The sequence below is a fragment of the Anabrus simplex genome, chromosome 10, assembly GCF_040414725.1.
Source record: "Anabrus simplex isolate iqAnaSimp1 chromosome 10, ASM4041472v1, whole genome shotgun sequence".
Taxonomy (NCBI): domain Eukaryota; kingdom Metazoa; phylum Arthropoda; class Insecta; order Orthoptera; family Tettigoniidae; genus Anabrus; species Anabrus simplex.
The window spans coordinates 23,778,598-23,801,265 of NC_090274.1; the positions used below are offsets into that span (position 1 = coordinate 23,778,598).

Below are 22,668 nucleotides of genomic sequence, written 5' to 3' on the forward strand. Positions count from 1 at the left end.
AAAAGACTAGGAAAACAACAGACAGGGAATTTGCCATTTGGGTGACTGCCCTAAATGCAGATCAGTAGTGACTGATCGAAAAATTGATAATATACATTTATTGTTGAATTTTGTTTCTAAGTTCACTGATGTGTATGTGTAATGAAGGACATGAGTACTATAAGCCTATATATATGACTATCTTCATCACTTGTTTGACCCTTTCTATTACTTATAAACTCAGAGAAAAGAACTTGACAATAATAGTCTCTTGAAGTCAAATGCCTTTCTCTTTCAGGAAATGAGAACCCCTGTACAAATATGAGCAGATTTTGAGAATGGCCTACGAAGACATCTTACGGCGGCTTGGGGAGTTCGGCAGGTATCAGCAGAGAATCTATCTACTGCTATGTCTACCTGCTATATCTTGTGCTCTACACAAACTCTCTGGAGTGTTTCTCCAGGCTAAGGCAGATCACAGGTGAGTATCTCTTACTCTAAATGAGGATAGATTGAAGAGTTCTTCTGCATGAAAAGATACAATGAGCGGCTGCAAAATTCGTCATGCCAGGAAATCTGAAGAAGTCTGAATGTCATAGGAAAAAATGATGGCTTGATCTGACTTTGGTACTGGGTAGATCTTTACCAGGATGAAGACATGGTGCTTGATCTCACAAAGGTATCTCTTAACAATCTATTTGTGCAGTCACGTTTTGACAAATTGTTCTTCTCTTAACCTGTTTGATTCAGTATCTCTTCATTTGTAAGCCAATCTACCCATCTCACCAGAGACATAATGAATATGATACGAGCCAGCCTGCAGGAAACAAAATTGGACCCCTCAAAGAAATTGTATAACACCTATCAATAACACACACAAATTTAACTACAGCAAATACTTCAATCCAGTGTAAATCCATTTGATATATAAAAAGGATTACCTACAAGATTACAAAACAAATGAATATATTCATAGATTTTATTTTGATAGTTAAATATTTTGTAGGGTCAAAGTAAATAAATATATGTTCTATCTTTCAACCTTACATTTTTAAAACTTTACTGTATTTCCATTTGATTCTGAGGAAAATGGACTATACAGTGTACTATCTGGGATGCAGCCATTGGTGATTTCAATTATAGTTTTTTGGCAGAAAGTGCAACAGAAATAATTAGGTCTAAAATTTGATATTTTAATAGCAATTTTCATTGCTTCTTTAATAATAACTTGGCACAAATATTTGTGAGAGAGCGTGCCACTGAGTCAGCTGTCTTAGAGCCAACACAATAACAATAACGATAACACTTGCAGGCAGATACAACCATCCTACTATTACTCTACAAAGACACTGTAAATTTTTTTTTTTTTAAAGCGCTTTCAGCCCATTCTACAAACACATCACAATGTCACCTCTATGAAGGGTAAAGTTATTTATTTATTTATTTATTTATTTATTTATTTATTTATTTATTTATTTATTTATTTAGTTAGTTATTTATTTATTTATTTATTTATTTATTTATTTATTTATTTATTTATTTATTTATTTATTTATTTATTTATTTATTTATTTATTTATTTATTTATTTATTTATTTATTTATTTATTCATTTATTTATTTGTTTAATTGTTTATTTGTTTATTTATGGGCCCTGGGCCTGTCTTCATTGCATACCTTGCAGACCCTAATGTAACACCATTGCATCTCGCCTTCAACATTCTGTGGTATCGATGCATCTCAAAGAATTCTATTCACTTTGTTTCTGCACCAGTTATTTGGATCAAAATTCTTGTATACAATTCAGTTGTAATTCCTGTCTTGTTATACAGGTGTGAATGCTAGACAACCTATAGGCTACATTTAAAAAGGCTGGAACAGTATCACCAATTATGTCTAGAATAACTTAGCAAGACAACGTACAAATGTCAGTGTCTTGGATGAAACAAATCCTCAACTGTTGAAGCTATGATTGTACAACGGCAATTGCGCTGGAAAGGTCAGGTGGTCTACTTGCCTATGGTTGCCCAGTTGACTTCCTCTTAAAACGATAATCACCACCACCACCACCACCATTGCTGCCTTCCCAAACAAATACTATATTCTGAATTATCACTGGGTAAATGTGATATCGGAGCTCGAAGAAACCACTTTTAATATGTGATTAAAGCAAATATCATGAGGTGCACTATCAGATTAATAACTGAGAGGCATCATCTCTGAACCACACATCTTGGAGAACACTGGTATGGTGACACACTAAGATTGACATGAGACAATGAAGGAAAGAAAGGGAAGTTATGAGAAGAAGTTTCTCGTTCAACATTCCAATTATAGTTGTGCACATTGTGGCAAATTGTGTGCTTCCTGGTTTGGGCTATGTAGTAGTAGTTGTAGTTGTTGTTGTTTCCCCTTGTCCAGCTCCTGCTGGGTCACAGCATTTATGACACTTCTCCACCTTCCTCTCTCCTTCCACCATTCCTCTTCCATCATTGTCACAGTCCAATCCCCTTTATTGTATTGATCCACCTCATTCTAAGTCTCCCTCTCACTTTCCTTCCCTCGAACTTCATCTCCATCATCTGCTTTGGTATTTTTTTCTCCTCCATCATGTCCAAACCATCTTAGTTTATTCCTATCAATTCTCTCATGTAGGTTTTTCATTTTGACTTCCTCTCTGCATCTTTGTTTCTCACTCTGTCTTTCCTATCATACTTCCTAGATATTTCATTTCGCTAGCTTGAATTCTACTCTCCTCCCTAATTTCTTTATAAACAACTTGACCGGGCGAGTTGGCCGTGCGCGTAGAGGCGCGCAACTGTGAGCTTGCATCCGGGAGATAGTAGGTTCGAATCCCACTATCGGCAGCCCTGAAGATGGTTTTCCGTGATTTCCCATTTTCACACCAGGCAAATGCTGGGGCTGTACCTTAATTAAGGCCACGGCCGCTTCCTTCCAACTCCTAGGCCTTTCCTATCCCATCGTCGCCATAAGACCTATCTGTGTCGGTGCGACGTAAAGCCCCTAGCAAAAAAAAAAATAAAATAAAAAATAAACAACTTGCTTTACGTCGCACCGATGCAGATAGTTCTTATGGCAACGATGGGAAAGGAAAGGCCTAGGAGTTGAAAGGAAGAGGCCATGGCCTTAATTAAGGTACAGCTCCAGCATTTGCCGGGTGTGGAAATGGGAAACCATGGAAACCCAGTGGGTTTCAAACCAACTATCTCCTGGATGCAAGCTCACTACTGCGTGCCCATAACTGCGTGCCCATAACTGCGTGCCCATAACTGCATGGCCAACCCGCCTGATGTTATTATTATCACTATTATTTAACATATTTTAATACATTTTGTTGCATAGCATTTACAGAATTATTATGACTTTCTGAAAATTTTTGGCAGTAAATGAATAACCTCAGTCCACTCCTGATTGCTTTCTGCGTGGCCATCCTCAGGGACCAACTCCCAGACCCTTTTGTGCTACCAACACTACTTAAGAAAGACAGTTTTGTATAATGTGGTCACATAATGAAAATCAATCAATCAATCAATCAATCAATCAATCAATCAATCAATCAATCAATCAATCAATCAATCAAACAATCAATCAATCCTGATCTGCATTTAGGACAGTCACCCAGGTGGCAGATTCCCTATCTGTTGTTTTCCTAGCCTTTTCTTAAATGACTGCAAAGAAATTGGAAATTTATTGAACATCTCCCTTGGTAAGTTAGTCCAGTCCCTAACTCCCCTTCCTATAAACAAATATTTGCCCCAATTTGTCCTCTTGAATTCCAACTTTTAAAGACACCACTCAAACTTATTCATCTACTAATGTCATTCCACGTCGTCTCTCCACTGACAGCTCGGAACATATCATTAGTCGAGCAGCTCGTCTCCTTTTCCCTGAGTCTTCCCAGACCAAACGTTGCAACCCTTTTGTCGGAAATCACCCAAGAAAATTGAGCTGTTTTTCTTTGGATTTCTTCCAGTTCTTGAATCAAGTAATCCTGGTGAGGGTCCCACACACTGGAACCATACTCTAGTTGGGGTCTTACCAGAGATTTGTATGGCCCCTCCTTTACATCCTTACTACAACCCCATGTGCAGAGATCCGTACCCTTTATTTACAATCTCATTTATGTGGTTACCCCAATGAAGATCTTTCCTCATATTAACATCTAGGTACAGTACTTACAATGATCCCCTAAAGTAACTTTCACCCCATCAACACAGTAATTAAAACTGAGAGGACTTCACCTATTTCTGAAACTCATAACCTGACTTTCAACCCTGTTTATCATCATACCATTGCCTACTGTCCATTTCACAACATTATCAAGGTCATTTTGCAGTTGCTCACAATCTTGTAACTTATATATTACTCTATACAGAATAACAGACTCTTGTTTTTTGTTTATGTCCTGGCAATGCAGAATTTTGTAAATAGTGTATTTATTACCCATCAGAAGTATTTCAAGACAGCACTTTGTGTCCAACTTGCAAAATTATAGAAATTTTATTGGTATTATCAAATATTGTTCATGTTGTACTTTTGACATGTTGTACACAACAGTTGGAAACTCTTAGTTCAAAAAGAAAGAGAGCCTTAAAATAACCTGGTACAGTAGAGTGTCGTGTAGAAAATCAATGATGGACTACACGCTCTTAGACAATGAAATAAAGAGGAGCATTACGGGCATCAAGGAAGCAAGATCTATTTGAAGATGGCAGTGTATGAAAATGCGGAGATTGTCCTTGTCGAACCGAGCACGTTGGCCGTGCGATTAGCGTCGTGAAGCTTTCAGCTTGCATTCGGGAGATAGTGGGTTCAAACCACACTATCGGCAGCCCTGATGATGGTTTTCCGTGCTTTCCCATTTTCACAGCAGGCAGATATTGGGGCTGTGTCTTAATTAAGACCACAGCCACTTCTTTCTCACTCCTAGCACTTTCCTATCCCACTGTCACCATAAGACCTATCAATGTCAGGGCAACAAAAAAAGCAACTTGTAAAAAAAGAACTCCTTGTCCTTTTTCTTTCCCTTTCCCCCTTTTCCCGCACTGACCTGTCATTGCATTGTGTTCATGTCATTATGTTTATTGTGTTTGTATGTATTCCTTCCGATGCTCCTATTTTTCTTTAATATGGCTTGATTTGTACATTATTTCTATCCTTTCTATTATTCAACAAATCCAGTTGACCTTGTAGTACCTCTCTGTTTGATATTTTATCATTATTATTACTAAGAATATTTTATATTGCAGATGTTTGTTACCATATGAAGGGGAGAATGCCACGTATAATTTGCCTGGGTGGGAGCTCAACATGACATTGCCATGGGACAGCAAGAAAAAACGCTGGTCGTCATGTCGGAGACTGGATGCCAACTTCAGTCGCCAGTACATGGAGAGTGGGTCTCCAGCCAGCAGCAGTGTGAAGTGTGAAAATTATGTATACGACCACTCTCAGTTCTCCAGTAGTGCTGTCACTGAGGTGAGAACTAGTGGCACTGGGATTCTATAAAACGAAGCAAGTGGGTGGGCTGTGGTGCTGTCAAGGGTGTTTGAGAGGGGTATAACATGTTTTTCAATTCTTTCCTTGCTTCTAATCACTCAACTTACTCCATGCAGAGGAGAAAATTGAAAAACATGATGTACCCCTCTCAAACCCCCAACTGCAAACTGATTGAGCTTCTCTGGAATCATGGTGTCACAATTGACCTATCTAATGGATCTTGAAGACAGAATACATGGGCTCCCTGTTTGGCATTGATCATGTAATTTCTTCATTATTTTCATGAAATCAGTCTTGTCTTTTTTTCCTCACAAAACCAATTGCTTCCTCAGCTGACTCAGTGATGACCTTCTGAAGCGTCGCCCATTCCTGATTTGTAATATTACTGCTGACTGGAAGACTAGCCAGTTTGTATGAGGTTGCATTTCTGTAACCTGTAGCAATGGATTCAATTTGAGTTTAGAAGTATCGAATTTCTTTCTGGGCAGGTTGAGGATGGATCTTTCTGGTTTGCAACAGATTGAGATTTTCAGCCGGCAAAAAAGGAGCTTATGATCTGACCAGCAGTCATCGATGTTTCTTGTAGTCCTTGTAACAAGGACATCGTTCTTATCACATTGCCTGTTGATATAATAAAGGATGAGCCAGTGCTTTTAGCGAGGATGCATCCAAGTGGTCTTGTAGCGATTAGGCAGGTGAAACTGAGTATTAGTAATAAGGAGTTCATGTTCAGCACATAAACTAAGGAGCAGTAGACCATTGGCATTACAGTTGCCAAGTCCATGTTTTCCCATCACATTGCCCAACAGATGGTGATCTTCACCAACTCTAGCAGTGAAAAACGCCAAGTAGTAAGAGTTTGTCTCTTGGTGGTACTTTGGTGATGGTAGTGCTCAGCAGGTTGTAGAATTGGTCTTTAGCTTCTATATCAGCATCCAAGGTAGGAGCATATGCGGAGATGAGTGTCATAGATTTGGCTCCAGAGAGTGGAATTTGGAGAGTCATAATTCTTCTGCTGACAGCAGTTGGAGTTAGCTGATAATCATTCACCAATGTGGTCTTCACAGCGAATCCACACCATGAATATTGTGTTCTCCTTCATCTTTTCTCTTCCAGAAGATTGTGTAGCCTGAGCTGAACTCTATAAGTTTACCTTCGCTAGACAGTCTGGTTTCAATTAAGGCAGCAATATTAAAGTTCATTTGTCCAAGCTCATGAGTGACAAGTGCTGTTCTTCTTTGAGGTCTGTTATTGTCTTTCAAATCAAGTAGGGTTCAAACATTCCAGGTTCCTACAATCAAAGTTTTGGTAATCTTCATTTTTTGACCACATAAGGTGTGACCTGCTGGGTGCGGCCTCCCAGCCAGCTGAGAGTGTGACTACCGATGTTTAGCCCACATTTTCTAGGACCTTTCCCATTCAGGGTGGGCAGTGGTGATCCTAAATGGGCCTGCCCAAACACAGATGCAGAACCAAATTCCTGAGTAGTCATGGGGTCTCAGAAAGATGACCATCACACATCTGCTGCCAACGTGCAGGTCTGAACTAGAGGCTTACAGTTTCACCCGAATTCCTGCCTCCACCATCCTTATCCTATCGCTGTTGGACTTGAGTTGAAGGGCGTGACAGCAGGAAAAATTGCCACAAGTGGGATTTTGTTTAAGGTGGATCGCAGCTTGCAAGGAACTGACCCACACACTATGATCTCGGAACTATAGCCTGCGGCACAAATGAAATGCGACATGCAGGTTCTAGTACCACAACTGCAACGGACTGCCACAGACTCGAAATGCCATTGAGTTGCACCTTCACAGCCAGTCCATCTGGCATGACCTCATCTGCCTCCACGACCAATGAGAACCACAAAAAGGAGGTTCCTCAATCCATTTTTCTGTTGGGCCAAAGATACAGATAATGGGTTCCAGTGTCATTTCCTACACTGAGGGGATCATCACCCCACCCAAAGTGGTTCATCCGCCCGAAACCGTTGGCCCTTATGGGGGTCGAGTTATTTACTGCTGCTCGATACTCTGGGTTAGCAGTTTTTACAGCTGGTTGCCAAGCCAGCTAACACTCTTTTCCCATTCCAGACTTGGGACTGGACAATGGTGGAGTTGTGTCAGAAATACAAAATATGAAGCATGAAAACATAAAAATTAAGAAGCATGAAATGGACACAAGTACACAAACATGTATTCATCAGGTAACTTCAAACAGTTCCTATCCAAAACTTAGCCACTTCTAGAGGATTTGGATTAATTTGAGTCAAATCATTAGTTATACGTCTGGATGGGCACAACAGACAACATAAGAGATGTTGTATTGTTTGAAATTTACCACAATTACATAGAATTGTCTTGGTCGGAAAATGCCACTTACAGTACATTAGTTGTCCCTTATTCTTGCAACTTCAGCTCACAGTCTTTTCAGGGACTTCCAGCTTGGCCAGTTCTCTGTGTGGCCAGGAGGTAGAGATTCCTTTGGTTCCACCCATTCAAATTACTAGTTCTCTCCTTCCACATGGCAACTCATGCTTTTGCAACTGTTCCTTGTAACGGTTGAGTAGTTGTTAGGAAGCTCTTTCTCGATTTTAATCTCCTTTCAGCAGGTTGATATCCGTAGAGCGGGTGTGAGGTCATATTAGATGATTTTCTCCTTTCATTGTTGGTAGCCACTTCTCTTCTGATATCAGATGCAGCAATCCCAACCAGATAGTTCACTTTATTGATGGGATTTGGCCTCAAACAACCTGAAATAATCCCGCACCTCTTGTTGAAGGCAACATCAACCTATTTTGCATGGGCTGACTTGTACCATACACACACACACACACACAGAGAGAGAGAGAGAGAGAGAGAGAGAGAGAGAGAGAGAGATATATATCACTATACGACTTGGTGGCAGTCTGTGGAGAACAAGCACCTTCATGGAAAACAGTTTACAACTGGGTGGAAGTATGGAAAGCAGGGTGTAAAATATTATTGTATAATATTTTATTTGTATTCCCGTTATCTACCTAAATTTGGAAATGTAACTACTAGATTGTAAATTATTATTATTATTATTATTATTATTATTATTATTATTGTGTGATATTCTATAATGTTCTGGAAAATTTTGTCACGCAGACTTCCAGAACAGCGTGTGTCGGCCCCTGTCGATTCTAGAAGCATGTCTTTACTAATTTTGGAAGATGGGAAAGTTCGCGATTAGAGTTAGGTGAGGTTCTAGAATATTGTGAAAACATCGCGACATGATAAAGGATTTTGATTGGTGGATCTGGGTGGCGATAGGAAAACTCCTGTGCTCTGATTGGTCACTCGGTGATCACACCAGGGCCAGCCTTGTCTTCTTAAGAGAATGAGGCGAGATTTCAGGGTCTTTTGTTTCCTCATCAGTCCAGTGATCAGATGCACATCAGCGAATCCTCCGGGATGGGCTACCTTGGAGTAAGCACTGTTGGTTTCAGTTCCACCTTAATTTATATTTAATGTTCTCTTGTATTTTCACATAGGAGTTTACCCTACTCGCCCGGACTTGCCACTCAATTACTCAGATGCCTTAGCTTTTCAGCTGGGCCTGCCTGTTTGCTTTGGAGACATTCCCCTTTCCTTTAGTTTTGCAAAACATGTAATTTGTAGATTAATTTAATTTCCCTCAGGGTTTGCCTCTAGTAACCCCGTACCACTTGATGCACGCTAGTTTTTCTTCTGCCCCACATCAGAAGTGTTTTTGGTATGGGAGCCAGTTGAACTGGCCTCTGCGCCAAGTTTAAATATTTCTCATTTCCCCCTATTTCCATTATGTGGCGCTATTGGCAGAGAGCGTGTTAACTTTCATTTAATATTGTATTTGTATCCTGTGGTCCCTCTTAGCCTCAAAATTGTATTGTAGAAGTTGCATTACATTAAGATATCTTTAGTTAACCTCTTGGCCTAAGAGGAAAGCTCTTGGTAACTACATCTAATTTGTATTTTGGAAATATCGTAACTGGATTATTTGGATAGATGGATTTTGTTCCAAATTTTCTTTGTAATGTTTTTTTTTTTTTTTTTTTTTGGAAAATAACATTGTGAATCAAGGGATCACCGTTGATTTTTCTGGAAACCTGCAGCCTTCATATCCCAATGGCCCTGGTAGGTTTCCCAGACCCACTCCACATTCCTTTATCTTAGTAGTCACGTTGCCCAACCTGATGTTCATTTTTTTTGTATTGGCGCAGTTCATCTCATGTTTTATTTGGTGCTATGGTTTTAAGGTGCCATGTAATTTATTTATTTCCCCCTTTTCTTAACTGTGTATCTTCTCATGCTCAGACATATAAAAATGAAGGTGATGTTCCTCTAAACATATCCCAAATCCCTCCCAAAACAAACCATTCTTATAACATTCTAGTCTTGAATCATCAGTCGTTAACACTCGTTTATCTCATTACTGTTCAGTGGGATCTTGTGTGTGACCGTGAGTGGTTGAGACCAACAGCCGATGCTTTTGTCATGGCGGGAGTTCTGCTCGGGGCTACCTTCTTTGGTGCACTCTCTGACAGGTATGTCTCTCCACCTTCGACAGTCATTGTATTGCAAGACACAGATTTTTGGATATTCTGAGCTCTGTGTAGTAATTTGAATGTATTAAATCAATAAATTAGATACCAAGGTTATAGGTAAATATAATTCATCAATAAATAATACTTTCCTGTAAATGCCTGCATCTGCCAAGGTTCAGCACTGTCACGTTGCTCTTTATTGTGATCATTAACTCTTTGAGCACCAAGGAATGATTTTTCATTAGTCCATGAACTATCTGGAAGTGCCAGGAATGATATTTCATCCCTTGTGCTGACTCATTTAGAAACCGTAGTAGTTCTTCCTTTTCCAATATATGGTAGCATGTATCAGTATATTCTTATCAAGGAAGGTGTGTGGCCTCCAAATTTACCACTAGGAGCCACATAAAATTATTTGTTTTCATGTGACGAATATTTAAATATGTGAAGGTTGTGTCTGCACATCTCTCGCACGTGTAAACAGTGATAGTGGATGTAGGTGACGAAGTGTTTACAAACGATGTTGATCTAGGTATTACATAAATAGTTCAGGGAATGGTGATGATTATGTTTTTTATTTTTCCAAGTGAACTGGACTTCATAATAGTGTTCAAGACCCTTCTAGTGAGGTTATAGTCAGTAAGAGTGGTTCAGAAAATGATTTTTTAAGTGGCAAACCGCTAATTGCCATGGTTAGGATAATTTGCAAAGTAACAAAGAATTCCATGATAATATCAGTGTTAACAATATCAGCATATTGCCATTATTCAGTGAAGTTACCCCTGATAGCGATTTCCATACCAACCATCTCACCGTTTTCTCCAGTTACCGTACCTACCAAAACATGTCCCTCCCCATGATGTTCAACGTATAGCTTAAATTTTGATTTTTTCTACGTATTATCATTCCAAATGAGATAATTTGATCCAAGATGACAGTCAAGAGGGTGTACTACAAGAAATATCAACAGTTAGCATGTCATACCAATTTTTTAGAACTACACATTTACCTTAAAATGTGGATTTTCATTCTCTGAATTTTTAAAAAAAATTCATGATATATTTTAATTTGAACTATAAATACTTTATATATAAAAGTTCCATTAATTCAAACAGACATTCCTTTTATGCCATAGAAAAAAATTACTGAAAACTGGTATAAATTGAGAGAGTAATGATTTTTTTCCAGAGAGTTGCAAATAAGACAAAAAGTGTGTGGCACTCTTGGCTAGTACCTCTGAGAGGGCTAATATTCTTACCTAATCTGTGACAGAGCGTTCCTTGGACCCCCCTGTATGCAGACAATGTAGCACTCACAGATGTCATCCAAATGAAACTGCATGCCAAGTTGAAGAAAGGAACAACCATTTCTCCCAAACTAACCTTCATACGAACATCAGGAAAACAGAATATCTAGACGCGCTCTTTTATCCGGACAAGTCCTCCTTTTTTTAATCTGCTTATTTTGGGGTAATCTGTTTTACTACTTCGCTTTTATGAGTATTCTTCATTACGCGACGGAATCATCGATGTTGTATTGTTGTATTCACAAAGACTCACACACGAGATGCTGTCACTTGTGTACACTGTTTTATTTACAAATTATATACACGTTAATAGTTGCACATCAAATGAGCCACCAGCTTGAACTCAATCGACTACGGAACACTGAACAAGATCACATCTGGTACCAACACAACGTAACCACTTCAACAGTAAAACCACAACATGAGTTTGCATACTTCACTCGTCTTAACAACCCAAGACTGTTCTTTTATATACCTTGCCTGGCCAGGCTTCCAGAAAAGTATGACACAACACATTTTCTCGTATCTTCTCGAGTCTTCAATAACCTATGTACAAATGGATGGAATATTCTATAATACTCAAGTGACAAAGGAGTGTTGTTCTAGAAACTTACCCTGTATTGCACAACATTACATCAGATTTATGCATCATATTTACAGGTAATAATAAATTATATGCTATTAAGCCCGCCTGGTGGCCATGATCATTAAGGCGCTGAAGTCTAAACGGTCTGACACCCGTTGGTCAAAAAAAATTTTCACCATCAGAATGTTGGCCGGCAGGGTAGGGGAGGTGGTGGTATACACTTTCTAATCACTAGATTGCGTGCCAAAAGTCTGGATTAAATTCCAAACCTCTCCGCAGTGCTTATATGGAGTGAGGGCGTACGACGCTGTTGATGGTGATTCATGCATCAGATGGGGATGTTAAGCCTTGAGCAGACCCCTTGGTGCTATTCAATAAGAGTAGGCTATGTGTCAGCACCGGGTTTCACCCTCTCCCTACTATCATATATCACGTCATTCATTTCATCTCTCATTAACTCCTCTGATGAGGTTGACGCCAGGAAGGGCATCCGGTCATAAAAACCCGCCACGACAGATTCATCTCACCTCATGCCTGACACCATAGGGAAACGGGACAAGGGTTGGACAAACACAATAAATTGTATACTATTAATTGCGTGTCCTTACATTAAATAAACTTGTATTAAAAAACATACAGCAGAAGTATCGTGACATAACCCCACACGTTCTGTTACACAAGACAGATCATACAACACACAAATAATAAATTATATGACCATGATTTATAACAAATAAAGTCTGTACTGACAACCTGTCATACATAACTATGTAGATAATAATAATAGACGTAAACAATTTCATAAATCGAAATACCAGCGTATATAGCCACACCACACAAATCAGAATAATAATAGCACCACCTACTAATTGAGCTCAATATTTTCACTATTTATCCATGGGTTTAGAGAATTATTTTCAAATTATACTACTCCATTACATAATTGCATCAGTATCGATATACAGAAATGTGACTACGGATATACAGTACATGTGATTATTCTATGCATGCCTTGTATTGTGACAATAGACACTATCTATTACTCTGTATACTGCATTCTCCTCTCTCAGCAATACCCCGTCAGAACACTGCTACATTAATGTGTGACAGCTGACGGCCTGACAAGCGATAGGAGATAACCAGGGTTTGAAGGAATCCTGTTTTTAAATGAATGGTGCTGAAAAGTGATATTAAGGGACAATCCACTATGGATAGCTGTCCTAACTGTAGGAAAACCACAAAGTTTCAGCGTACAGATTAATCCACGAGGACAATAAGAAAATACATTTAATTAATTTTCATTTGAATTTTTTTAATTGTTGCAATATTTATTCTGGATATTCAAACTGGGTCTAAATTCCTTCAAATTCATTATTGATGATGATATCAGTTCTGCAGTTTCAAACAATTCTTGAATGAGAGCAGTAATGACTTTGACTTTAACAAGTTACCTTGCACTCAGAAATGGGCAAAGGATGTCAATTCATGTTAAGTCAGTTGATTGTGGTTCAGAGTCATTAAAATTTGAAGAATTTTTTTTTTTCTATACCAGACCACAATACAATTATAAAAAGATTTCAGCACAATGGACGGACAATAGGAACTGTTTCAAAGTGATATCTGTGAAAATCCTCTTAATGGTTGAATATAATCTAAAGGAATTTACATGTGTATCATTTTAAAAGTACTCAGCATGCACTGCTATGCCTTAATAAATAAAAGGTGTTTTTTAATTAATTCTACTTTATGCAATTTTTATTTCATTACTTTTTGATGTTTTGTTATTAATTTTATATATTTCTTATTACATTTACCGTACTTATAAGTTGACTTACAAAACAAATAATTACTGTAAATATGTTCTATTTTTTCATTCCTATGTCTATTAATTTGATCAGACCATTTCTATATGCTTATATAGGTAAATGGCGATTTATTTGCATGATGTTCATTGCAACTCGGGTGAATATATTACATTCTTTGTTTTTCCATCTGGTGCGAAAATGAACAGATTCCTTGTCAATGAGTTGCCTAGTTACATGAAACTCCTACCAAGAAAGGTTCTTCATAAAACATGGAGGCGTGTTTCCATCCTCCTATTTAAACATTTCTTACCGGAATGTCATGATACAGAGTAAGTCGCTGTTGTCTAGTGACAATCTATCCATCAAGGTGGATCCAAATCTTGGTGCGTCTTTGTAATTAAATGAATAAAATAAAATAAATATATTTCTGTTGGTTTTTCAAGAAATGCAAGATTTCCCCTGTTCTATTGAGACGATTTGGAAGATTTTTAGTACAAACCGCATCTTTTAACTTCCTCTTGAGTTCTGTGAAACATACACGTTAGCGTTTTATATATATGTGGAGATATTTAGAAACAGCAAAACTCCTGAAGGCAACTGAATCTTCAGAAGAGTACCAGCAAGGTGTGTAAATTAGTTTAATTGTTTAAATTTTGTAAGAATTTACCTATAATATGGAAAGGGATAAATTATGTTTATGTATGTGAAAATGGGAATATATGTCTAAATGCAGACACTCACTGGAGGATTTTTGTGTTCTTTTTTTTTCTAGCATTGTCCTCCTTTTAAAATAGTTTTTACCTCTTTTTTATATCTATCTGCATCTGGTCACCCTATCTAGGCACTAATCTGAGCAACAGTACCGGGGACACTTGAGAGAATCTAGTTAAAACATAAAGCTTTGGGTACCTTGAATGTCATCAACAGAGTGATGGAAGCATCAGCAATGAAGTGGGAGCAAGGATAAATGCAACCTAGATGTGATTGGAATGAGATCACAGGCGTCCTTTGTGACCAAAAGTTACCACTTTGCCTCAAGTCAAAGATAGATCAGGCTGTTGTATGACCACTGCACTGCATGAAGTTGAAGGCCAACCAGCCTACAAAAGCTCTTGAATGTCAGCTACTCACCATGGAAGTAAGAATGTCTAACTGAGCAATAGGCATCGTCCCTATCAACCACGTCAGGAATGACAAAATTCAGCAACAGATGAATAGAGGGCCAATTGTGGAAAAATTGACAGAGAACCACCTCTGATGGTACGGCCATGTTCAGCATGCAGCATCTGGCACAGTTTCCAACTCTGTCCTCCATTTGGATATTAAAGGCCAATGCCACAAAGGATGACAAAGAAGGACAGGCAATATACAGTGAATTAACACATGGAAGACTGAGCAGGTGAAGTTAGATCTTACACTGTGGACTGAGCATTTTAGTGCGTTTTCACATTTTTATACACAAATAACTGATAACTTTACTTAGTCACAAACCTATATTGGATTCAGCAACATTTGAGCAATGCATGCATACCTTGTTTTTCAAAATTGGAGCAAAACCACTAACTTTTATAAATAAATCCAAAACCTTTTTTCTACTTTAAATATTTTTAAATTTTCATAATGCATATTAAAAACATCAGTATCATAATAGAATTAGGTTCCGATGATGTGCTGCTACCTGGTAGTTTTTAATGAACTACAACCACTGCAGAATGAGTTCCAGCACTCTGCTAACGTTTGTAGTACGTTGAAGCGGATATATAAGCATATATATAACATTATCATCGACACACGGCGCTTGTCTTCGAAGTGTTAAGACTTAAAGAGTCAGTCTTAAGCCCAAGGATGTACAAGACCACACAAAATAGCATTCATTGACCCAAAAAGCTGACCCTGCAGCACTAAAACAATAATTGATTAAGATTATTTTTCTCATAGTCCCTATATGATATACCAAGAAATCCTCCTGTATTGTTACTCTGATAATAATCCACTTAATATAATCCTATCCATTAGGTAAATTGTGATACTTAAAGTATATGTAAAACCACTATAATTAATCTTTCATGTTTAGACCTTATGCGTTAATCTGCCATTGTTGTGATTATCTATGTATTGTTCCTCTTGACAGAGCTCTTGCTCTCTGGAACCCTATTTATCAATAAATAAATAAAATAAAATAATAAAAAAATTATAGAAGAAAGCAGTTTAAGTAAAACTCGACTAAGTTTACTGAGCCAGTCATGAATCGACATTTATTCAGTACTTTTCTATGGTCTGAAGAGATGGATATTGCTTGATGCCAGGTCAGAGCTGTAGTGAACAAGATACAGTATCTCCTTATGGAAGTTCTGTAGAATATATGCATCAAGTAAACAAGATGTGTAGGCTAGTACAACCATGCAACAATATGATCAAACTAGGTCATTTTTTGGAAAATTTCAATAGGTGAAGGGTCCATTAGTTACAGAAATTGAATTATACTTACCTATTACAACTGACATTGATGATCCAGCAGAGACTGTGTTTCAAAGTATAAAGTGAATAAATCATCATTCACTTTAAGCACTAGAACAGAAAAAATGAATATATATTTAATCTCAACTTTAGAAGGATTAAAAGATTGAATTTGAATTCAATTTTTAAATTCAAATATTAAAAAGTTGTTTTCCACATCTTAAAAATACATATTTTTGTAAAAAAAACATAAAAAATAAAATAAAAATATTTTAGCCTCATAATTGATTTAATGAGGATGAGTGTGGATGGAGACTGGAGATCAGTTTTATGATCATTGTGGTGTGTATCAGTGCTGAATGGCCCTAGCCTGGTGGTGTCAGGACACTACTTTTAGATAAAAATTGAAAATATAATTTATGCTCAGACATGTTCACTCAAGTTTATCTCAAACTGAAGAGGAATGCAGATATTGCAGGTCAAATGGTTTCCCTGTATAGGCAGGATATCTATTGTTGTAGGCTTGTAGCAATGCCAGACTAACCACTTATTGGGCAATCATTGTTAGGTTGTAACCCTTACTTACCAACACACATTATCAGCCAGACCAGTCAGTATAGAGCTGTGCTTGGGCTCAGCAATAGCTACCTAATAGTCACAGTGTAATTATCATAGTGATTTTCATGCATTGGCATCTGAATTTCCAGAATGAAACATTTTTAAACCTTAATTTTTTTTTGACAAAGCATTCCCCTGGACTATCTACAGAACTGTGGAAATAAATACCCAACTCAATTAAAGCCACTGATGGACTGTATCATTTCACTTCTGTGTAGTTCCTCGAAATGCAAATGTGGATTTAGTTCAATGAACAACATTTTAACAATAATACCAATCCCCTATGAGAATCAACATTTATAACAACATTTTAACAGATAAAAAGAACAGAATTACATCTCTGATGTTCATTAAATTAAATGGAGCCCCTATACTTAAGTGGAACGTGTTGCCATATGTAACATCTTGGCTTCAGGAGCATCATGTAACCAAATCAAATAAATGGAAACTCATCTCTCAAAACAAGGATTATTGTGCAGATAAAGAGGAAATATGGGCCTTACTTTGAACTGGTAAGTTTTGATTAACCCTTTCACTCTGGTCAACTGCTCTAGCAGTCAGGAGGCACGTACATACAGATAAGGCAGACAGAGATGATTAGAAAATTTTAAAAATGCATTTCCTTGTTACTGTAGACACTACCGATACAGAAATACCATGTTTTTTCAAATTCTGAGCAATGTGCATACCAAACTCTTATTTTATATACCGGTGTATATAGATAGATTTTTTTTTTAGCCCACCTAGTGGCTATGATCGTTAAGGCATTGAAGTCTAAATGGTCTGACACCGTGGTTAGTCGGTTCAATTCCCGTTGGTCGAAAAAAATTCACCTTCAGAATGTAACCACTTCAATTGTAAAACCACAACATGAGTTCACATACTTAACTCGTCTAAACAACCAAAGACTGTTCTTTTATATACATTGCCTGGCCAGGCTTCTAGAAAAGTATGACACAACATGCTTTCTTGTATCTTCTCGAGTCTCCAATAACCTATGTACAAATGGATGGAATATTCTATAAAACTCGAGTGACAAAGGTGTGTTGTTCTAGAAACTTACCCTGAGTTGCACAACATTACATCAGATTTATACATCATATTTACAGGTAATAATAAATTATATACTATTAAGTCTGCCTGGTGGCCATGATTGTTAAGGTGCTGAAGTCTAAACGGTCTGACACCGAGGTTAGCCGGTTCTAGGCCCGTTGGTCAAAAAATTTTCACCTTCAGAATGTTGGCCAGCAGGATAGGAGAGGTGGTGGTATAGAGTTTCTAACCACTAGATTGCATGACAAAAGCTTGGATTAAATTCCAAACCTCTCCGCAGTGCTCATATGGAGTGACGGCATATGACACTGTTCATGGTGATTCGTCTGTTGGATGGGAACGTTAAGCCTTGGGCAGACCCCTTGGTGTTATTCGACAGGAGTAGATTATGTGCCAACACTGGGTTTCACCCCTCTCCCTTCCTACTATCATATATCACAGTTTACCAGGGGTAGTGTTTGATCCTTTTCCAAAATCTGTACAGATATTCAAGAAGAGAATAAACAACAACAGAGATAATAAATTAAATGTTAGAGGGCATTCGACCAGTGCAGGATATTGTAAATAAAAAATGTGTGTGATTAAATTAATTCCATCCCCTGGTCTAAGGAGTTTGGACAGCCAAAGTAGGGGACTGCCTGTAGGGGTGAAGTACAGTGGGGACTTCGAGGGCCCTGGGACCGCTACGGTAGCTGTGAAGGCCCTTCAGGAACTCTGAAAAGTGGTGGCAAAAGGGGCTCTGGTTAAGACGCAGCAGGTCGTTATGCTCCTTAGGTTCCAAAATGGGTAAAATTTAAATATGTAAATAAATTCAGTGTTAATTTTAATCTTATACCAGTTGTATAGTATTATTAGAATTTCACATACCGTACTGTATATGAGTTGACTATGTTTATAAGATATTATAAGTAGAATTTTGTAAACAATATAAATTTATTAAGGATGATGTGTGTGTTTAATAGAAAAAATTATTAGCGTAAATTGTATAATATTGTATTCTAGGAAAATTTTCTTTGTCTCCTGTTAATTTAAAATTTAGTGCTTGACAATAATGTATTTTAGTGTACCATTTGCCACCGAGGTAGACTCCTCATTTGCAAATAAAGAGATTTTGATTTTATATTTTGATCTAATTAACTCTCTGAGGCTGACGTTAGAAAGGGCATGACAGATTCATCTCGCCTCATAGCTGACCCCGTAGAGAGACGAGACAAGGGTTGGACAAACAACAGATAGACAGATTTTTATTTTCTTATCTGTAATGAAACAGTATATTCCCACTGAGGATTCCATGATCTTAAGAAATGAATAATACTTCTTTTTCTAGGCTGGTCTATTAAGATTACTGTAATGTTTCACATAGCCGAAATAATGATGATGATGATGATGATGATGATGATGATGATAATGATAATAATAATGATAATCATGATAATGATGATGATAATAATAATAATAATAATAATAATAATAATAATAATAATAATAATAATAATAATAATAATAATAATAATAATAATAATAATAATAATAATAATAATAATAATAATAATAATAATAATAATAATAATAATAATAATAATAATAATTTGAAAGGAGCAATAAACCCCCAACCAAGATTTTCCTATGGTTACATCTTACAATTTAGAGCGCCAGGGCACTTTTCTTTGTAGAACTGCATCACTGGTAGTGAGCACAAATTTGATCGATAAGACTATTGGTAGGAAAGTTAATCTAGGAAGCTGGGAAGAATCTGCATTGAAGTGATGGGTGACCCCTTCTTGTCCCATCATCACCTTAAGACCTATCTGTGTCGTTGCGATGTTTAAAAAAAAAAAAAAAAAAAAAAAATGAAAGATGAAAGTGATGAGGCTGCCTCAAGTGAGTGGAGGCAATTTCCGACTCAGCTAGAAGAACCATGATCGCCAACTTTCACTCCCAAGTTGGAAGTCTGGCAATGCTGTAGATATATTCTACGGTTCACGCCCACATGGGAAGGACCGACCAGGAATCAAACCCAGAGCTCCAAGAAAGAAACAGGAATGTGCTACCCTTGCAATACTTCTGATCCTCCAAACAAGACTAATTTTCCTGTTTCAGGTATGGTCGTAGGCCCATCTTCTTCGTCTCGCTGGTGCTACAAGTGGTAACTGGAACGTTAGTAGCCCTGTCCCCAGAATACATCTCCTTCCTGATCTTACGTCTGGTGGTCGGCCTGTCCTCCTCGGGCGTCTTCCTCGTCGCTTACGTCCTAGGTGAGTCTCACTCACGGCCTACAGTCTCTTACTTTTATAAACTTTTGTATATATATATATGAACCTCTTCTTCCGCTGTGCAGCCATGGAGATGGTGGGTCCCAGTAAGCGACTCTTTGCCGGAGTTGTCGTTCAGATGTTCTTCACCCTGGGTTACATCTTTACTGCAGTTCTTGCCTACTTCATTAAGGACTGGAGGATTCTGCAGGTGGCCCTCACACTCCCAGGAACTGTCTTCCTCATCTACTGGTGGTATGTATTGCAGGAGAATTGAAAGACTGGTGCAACTCATATCCAAGTAAACATACTCTTCAGCAGTTTACATTTTCAAACTCACAAAGCTTTGTGAATATGTATCATATGACTCATATGCCCAATCTTGGCATGAAACATACATCCACACAGATCACATGAAATGGTTGGGGGAGGGCAGAACTGAGCTTGACGGAGCAACAGTGCTTGTCGTTTATCCTCTGTCATTCCTCTTCAAACACCAAAACTGATGTAGAAACAGGGTGGCACCAATGTGTATAATTGTCAGCAAGCGTATCCCAGGATTGAGTGTTAATTGCAGCTCTTTTCATAGTAGTTTTAGCTGATCCTTGAAATGCCTGAAAGGGCCTTGATGTGGTCTTGTGCCAGAACAGAATTCATCATACAGAAGTTGACGAGGAAGCCTGGTTTCACTCATGCGATGGACATGTCCTATCCATCTGAGACAGTGGCCACTGATGGTAGCCTCAGTGCTTATAGCTTATATACTCTAGTAAGACCCCATCTAGAGTAGGCCTATGCTTCCCGTGTATGGGACCCTCATCAGGATTACTTGATTCAAGAACTGGAAAAAGTCCAAAGAAAAGCAGCTTGATTTGTTCTGGGTGATTTCTGACAAAAGAGTAGCATCATAAAAATGTTGCAAAGTTTGGGCTGGGAAGATTTGGGAGAAAGAAGACGAGCTGCTCGACTAAGTGGTTTGTAAAGTCAAAGAATAATACTAGATTATAAATTCCACCTATTCAATAAATGAGTTTTTTATTTAAATTTAAGAAATAGATCTCATACCTGAAAGAATGAATAATCAGGATCCTGATTGTTCTTATTCATAGATTTTAACGAAGGCTTAAAATATAAATAATAGGATACTGTAGTAGGTACAAATGTCTAAAACAGACTAGCAAATGGAAGACAGTAGTTATAAGTACTCTTATGACAAAGTCTTATAATCAATCCTTATTATAGTTTTTACGAATGTCCAGTTTTTAAATATGGTAACAAGTAGTGAGTTAAAAGTTCATAATAATGATGTTCTTCATTATGACATCTATGATGGTGATAAACAATAATGGGGATAGTGCACTGCCTTGCTGGACTCCACTTTCGGTCTTGAACCAGGATGAATGTCCATCACCCAATCGCACACAGCTGGTGCAATACTCGTACTCGTACTTTCCTCACCAGTCCCTCTGGCACATTCCTTTTTCTCAGCCATTCCCATATCTTCTCTCTTGCAATGCTGTCATATGCCTTCTCAATGTCAAGGAAAACCATAAACAGATCTTTGCCTTTTTCCCAATACTTGGCCTGAAGCCATACTGTTCCTCTTCAAATTGTGGCTCTAAGATGACTCGCAATCTGCTCTCTAAGATTTTGTCGTGAATCTTAAGCCCATGAGAAAGGAGTGTTATTCACTAGTAGTTGGAGCATTTTTGGTGATTTCCTTTCTTAAACAGGGGATAATGACATTCTTGCTCCAATCAGTAGGTATCTTGCCACCTTTCCAAACTGCATTAAGCACTCTGTGCAGCCACTGTAAACCCTGGACTCCTGCCGCTTTAATCATGTCCGTGCTGACTTCGAATCCTAGGGATTTCCCTTGTGACATCTTCTTAACCACTGCTTCTATTTCTGCCCATGTAATGGGAGGTTCCTCTGTGCAGGTTTCAACAGCTGATTTTTTTTGTTCTCTGATCTGCTTGTGTCCTGTTCAATGCATGATCAAAATGATTCCTCAGAACCTCTCTGATGTCCTTTTCTTTCCTGGCCAGGTTTCCATTAGGATCTTCAATTGCTTTGATGGTTTCAACTGAATTCCTTTTGTTTTTGATCACTGTTAACAATAGTTTCATATTGCCTCTGCTGTCTTCCTTTTTGAGTAAATTTCTCCCAGCATTTTATCTTCTCCTCTTCTACTACTCTTTTTAACTCTCAGTTTTGCTGTCCCGGTAAACTTGCTCGAGGTCTCTGATCTTCCCCTCGTCTCTTACCTCTTCTGGCTTGAATTTCTCTCTATCTCATTCTTTTCGTGCTATGTTCCTTTCCTTTATTGAGGATCTTACTCTTTTATTGCAGTAGGGTGTCTCTCTTTCCCTTACTCTCGGACTTGTCTTCCCGCAAACCTCTATTGCTTCTTTTATCAAGGTGGTTTTAAATCTTGCCCACTCTACCTTACCACTCTCTACTTCTTCCGTAGGCTGTTGTTCTCTTATACGATCATGATAGTCGGTCCTCTTTTTCCAATCTGTTGTAGTTTCCCCACCTTAATCT

General features: G+C 38.0%; 1 protein-coding gene across 2 annotated transcripts in view; it reads left to right on the plus strand.

The window, feature by feature from the left end:
• LOC136882355 (organic cation transporter protein) overlaps positions 1-22,668 on the plus strand; it is a 113,764-nt gene that overhangs the window by 52,604 nt on the left and 38,492 nt on the right. For both annotated transcript variants that reach the window (XM_067154959.2, XM_068229502.1), the window contains exons 2-6: positions 278-460; positions 5,249-5,477; positions 9,941-10,044; positions 19,970-20,124; positions 20,208-20,376. In XM_067154959.2, the coding sequence (XP_067011060.2) occupies positions 318-460; positions 5,249-5,477; positions 9,941-10,044; positions 19,970-20,124; positions 20,208-20,376 (800 nt within the window). In that variant the 5' untranslated portion in view covers positions 278-317. The remainder of the gene's footprint in view (positions 1-277; positions 461-5,248; positions 5,478-9,940; positions 10,045-19,969; positions 20,125-20,207; positions 20,377-22,668) is intronic.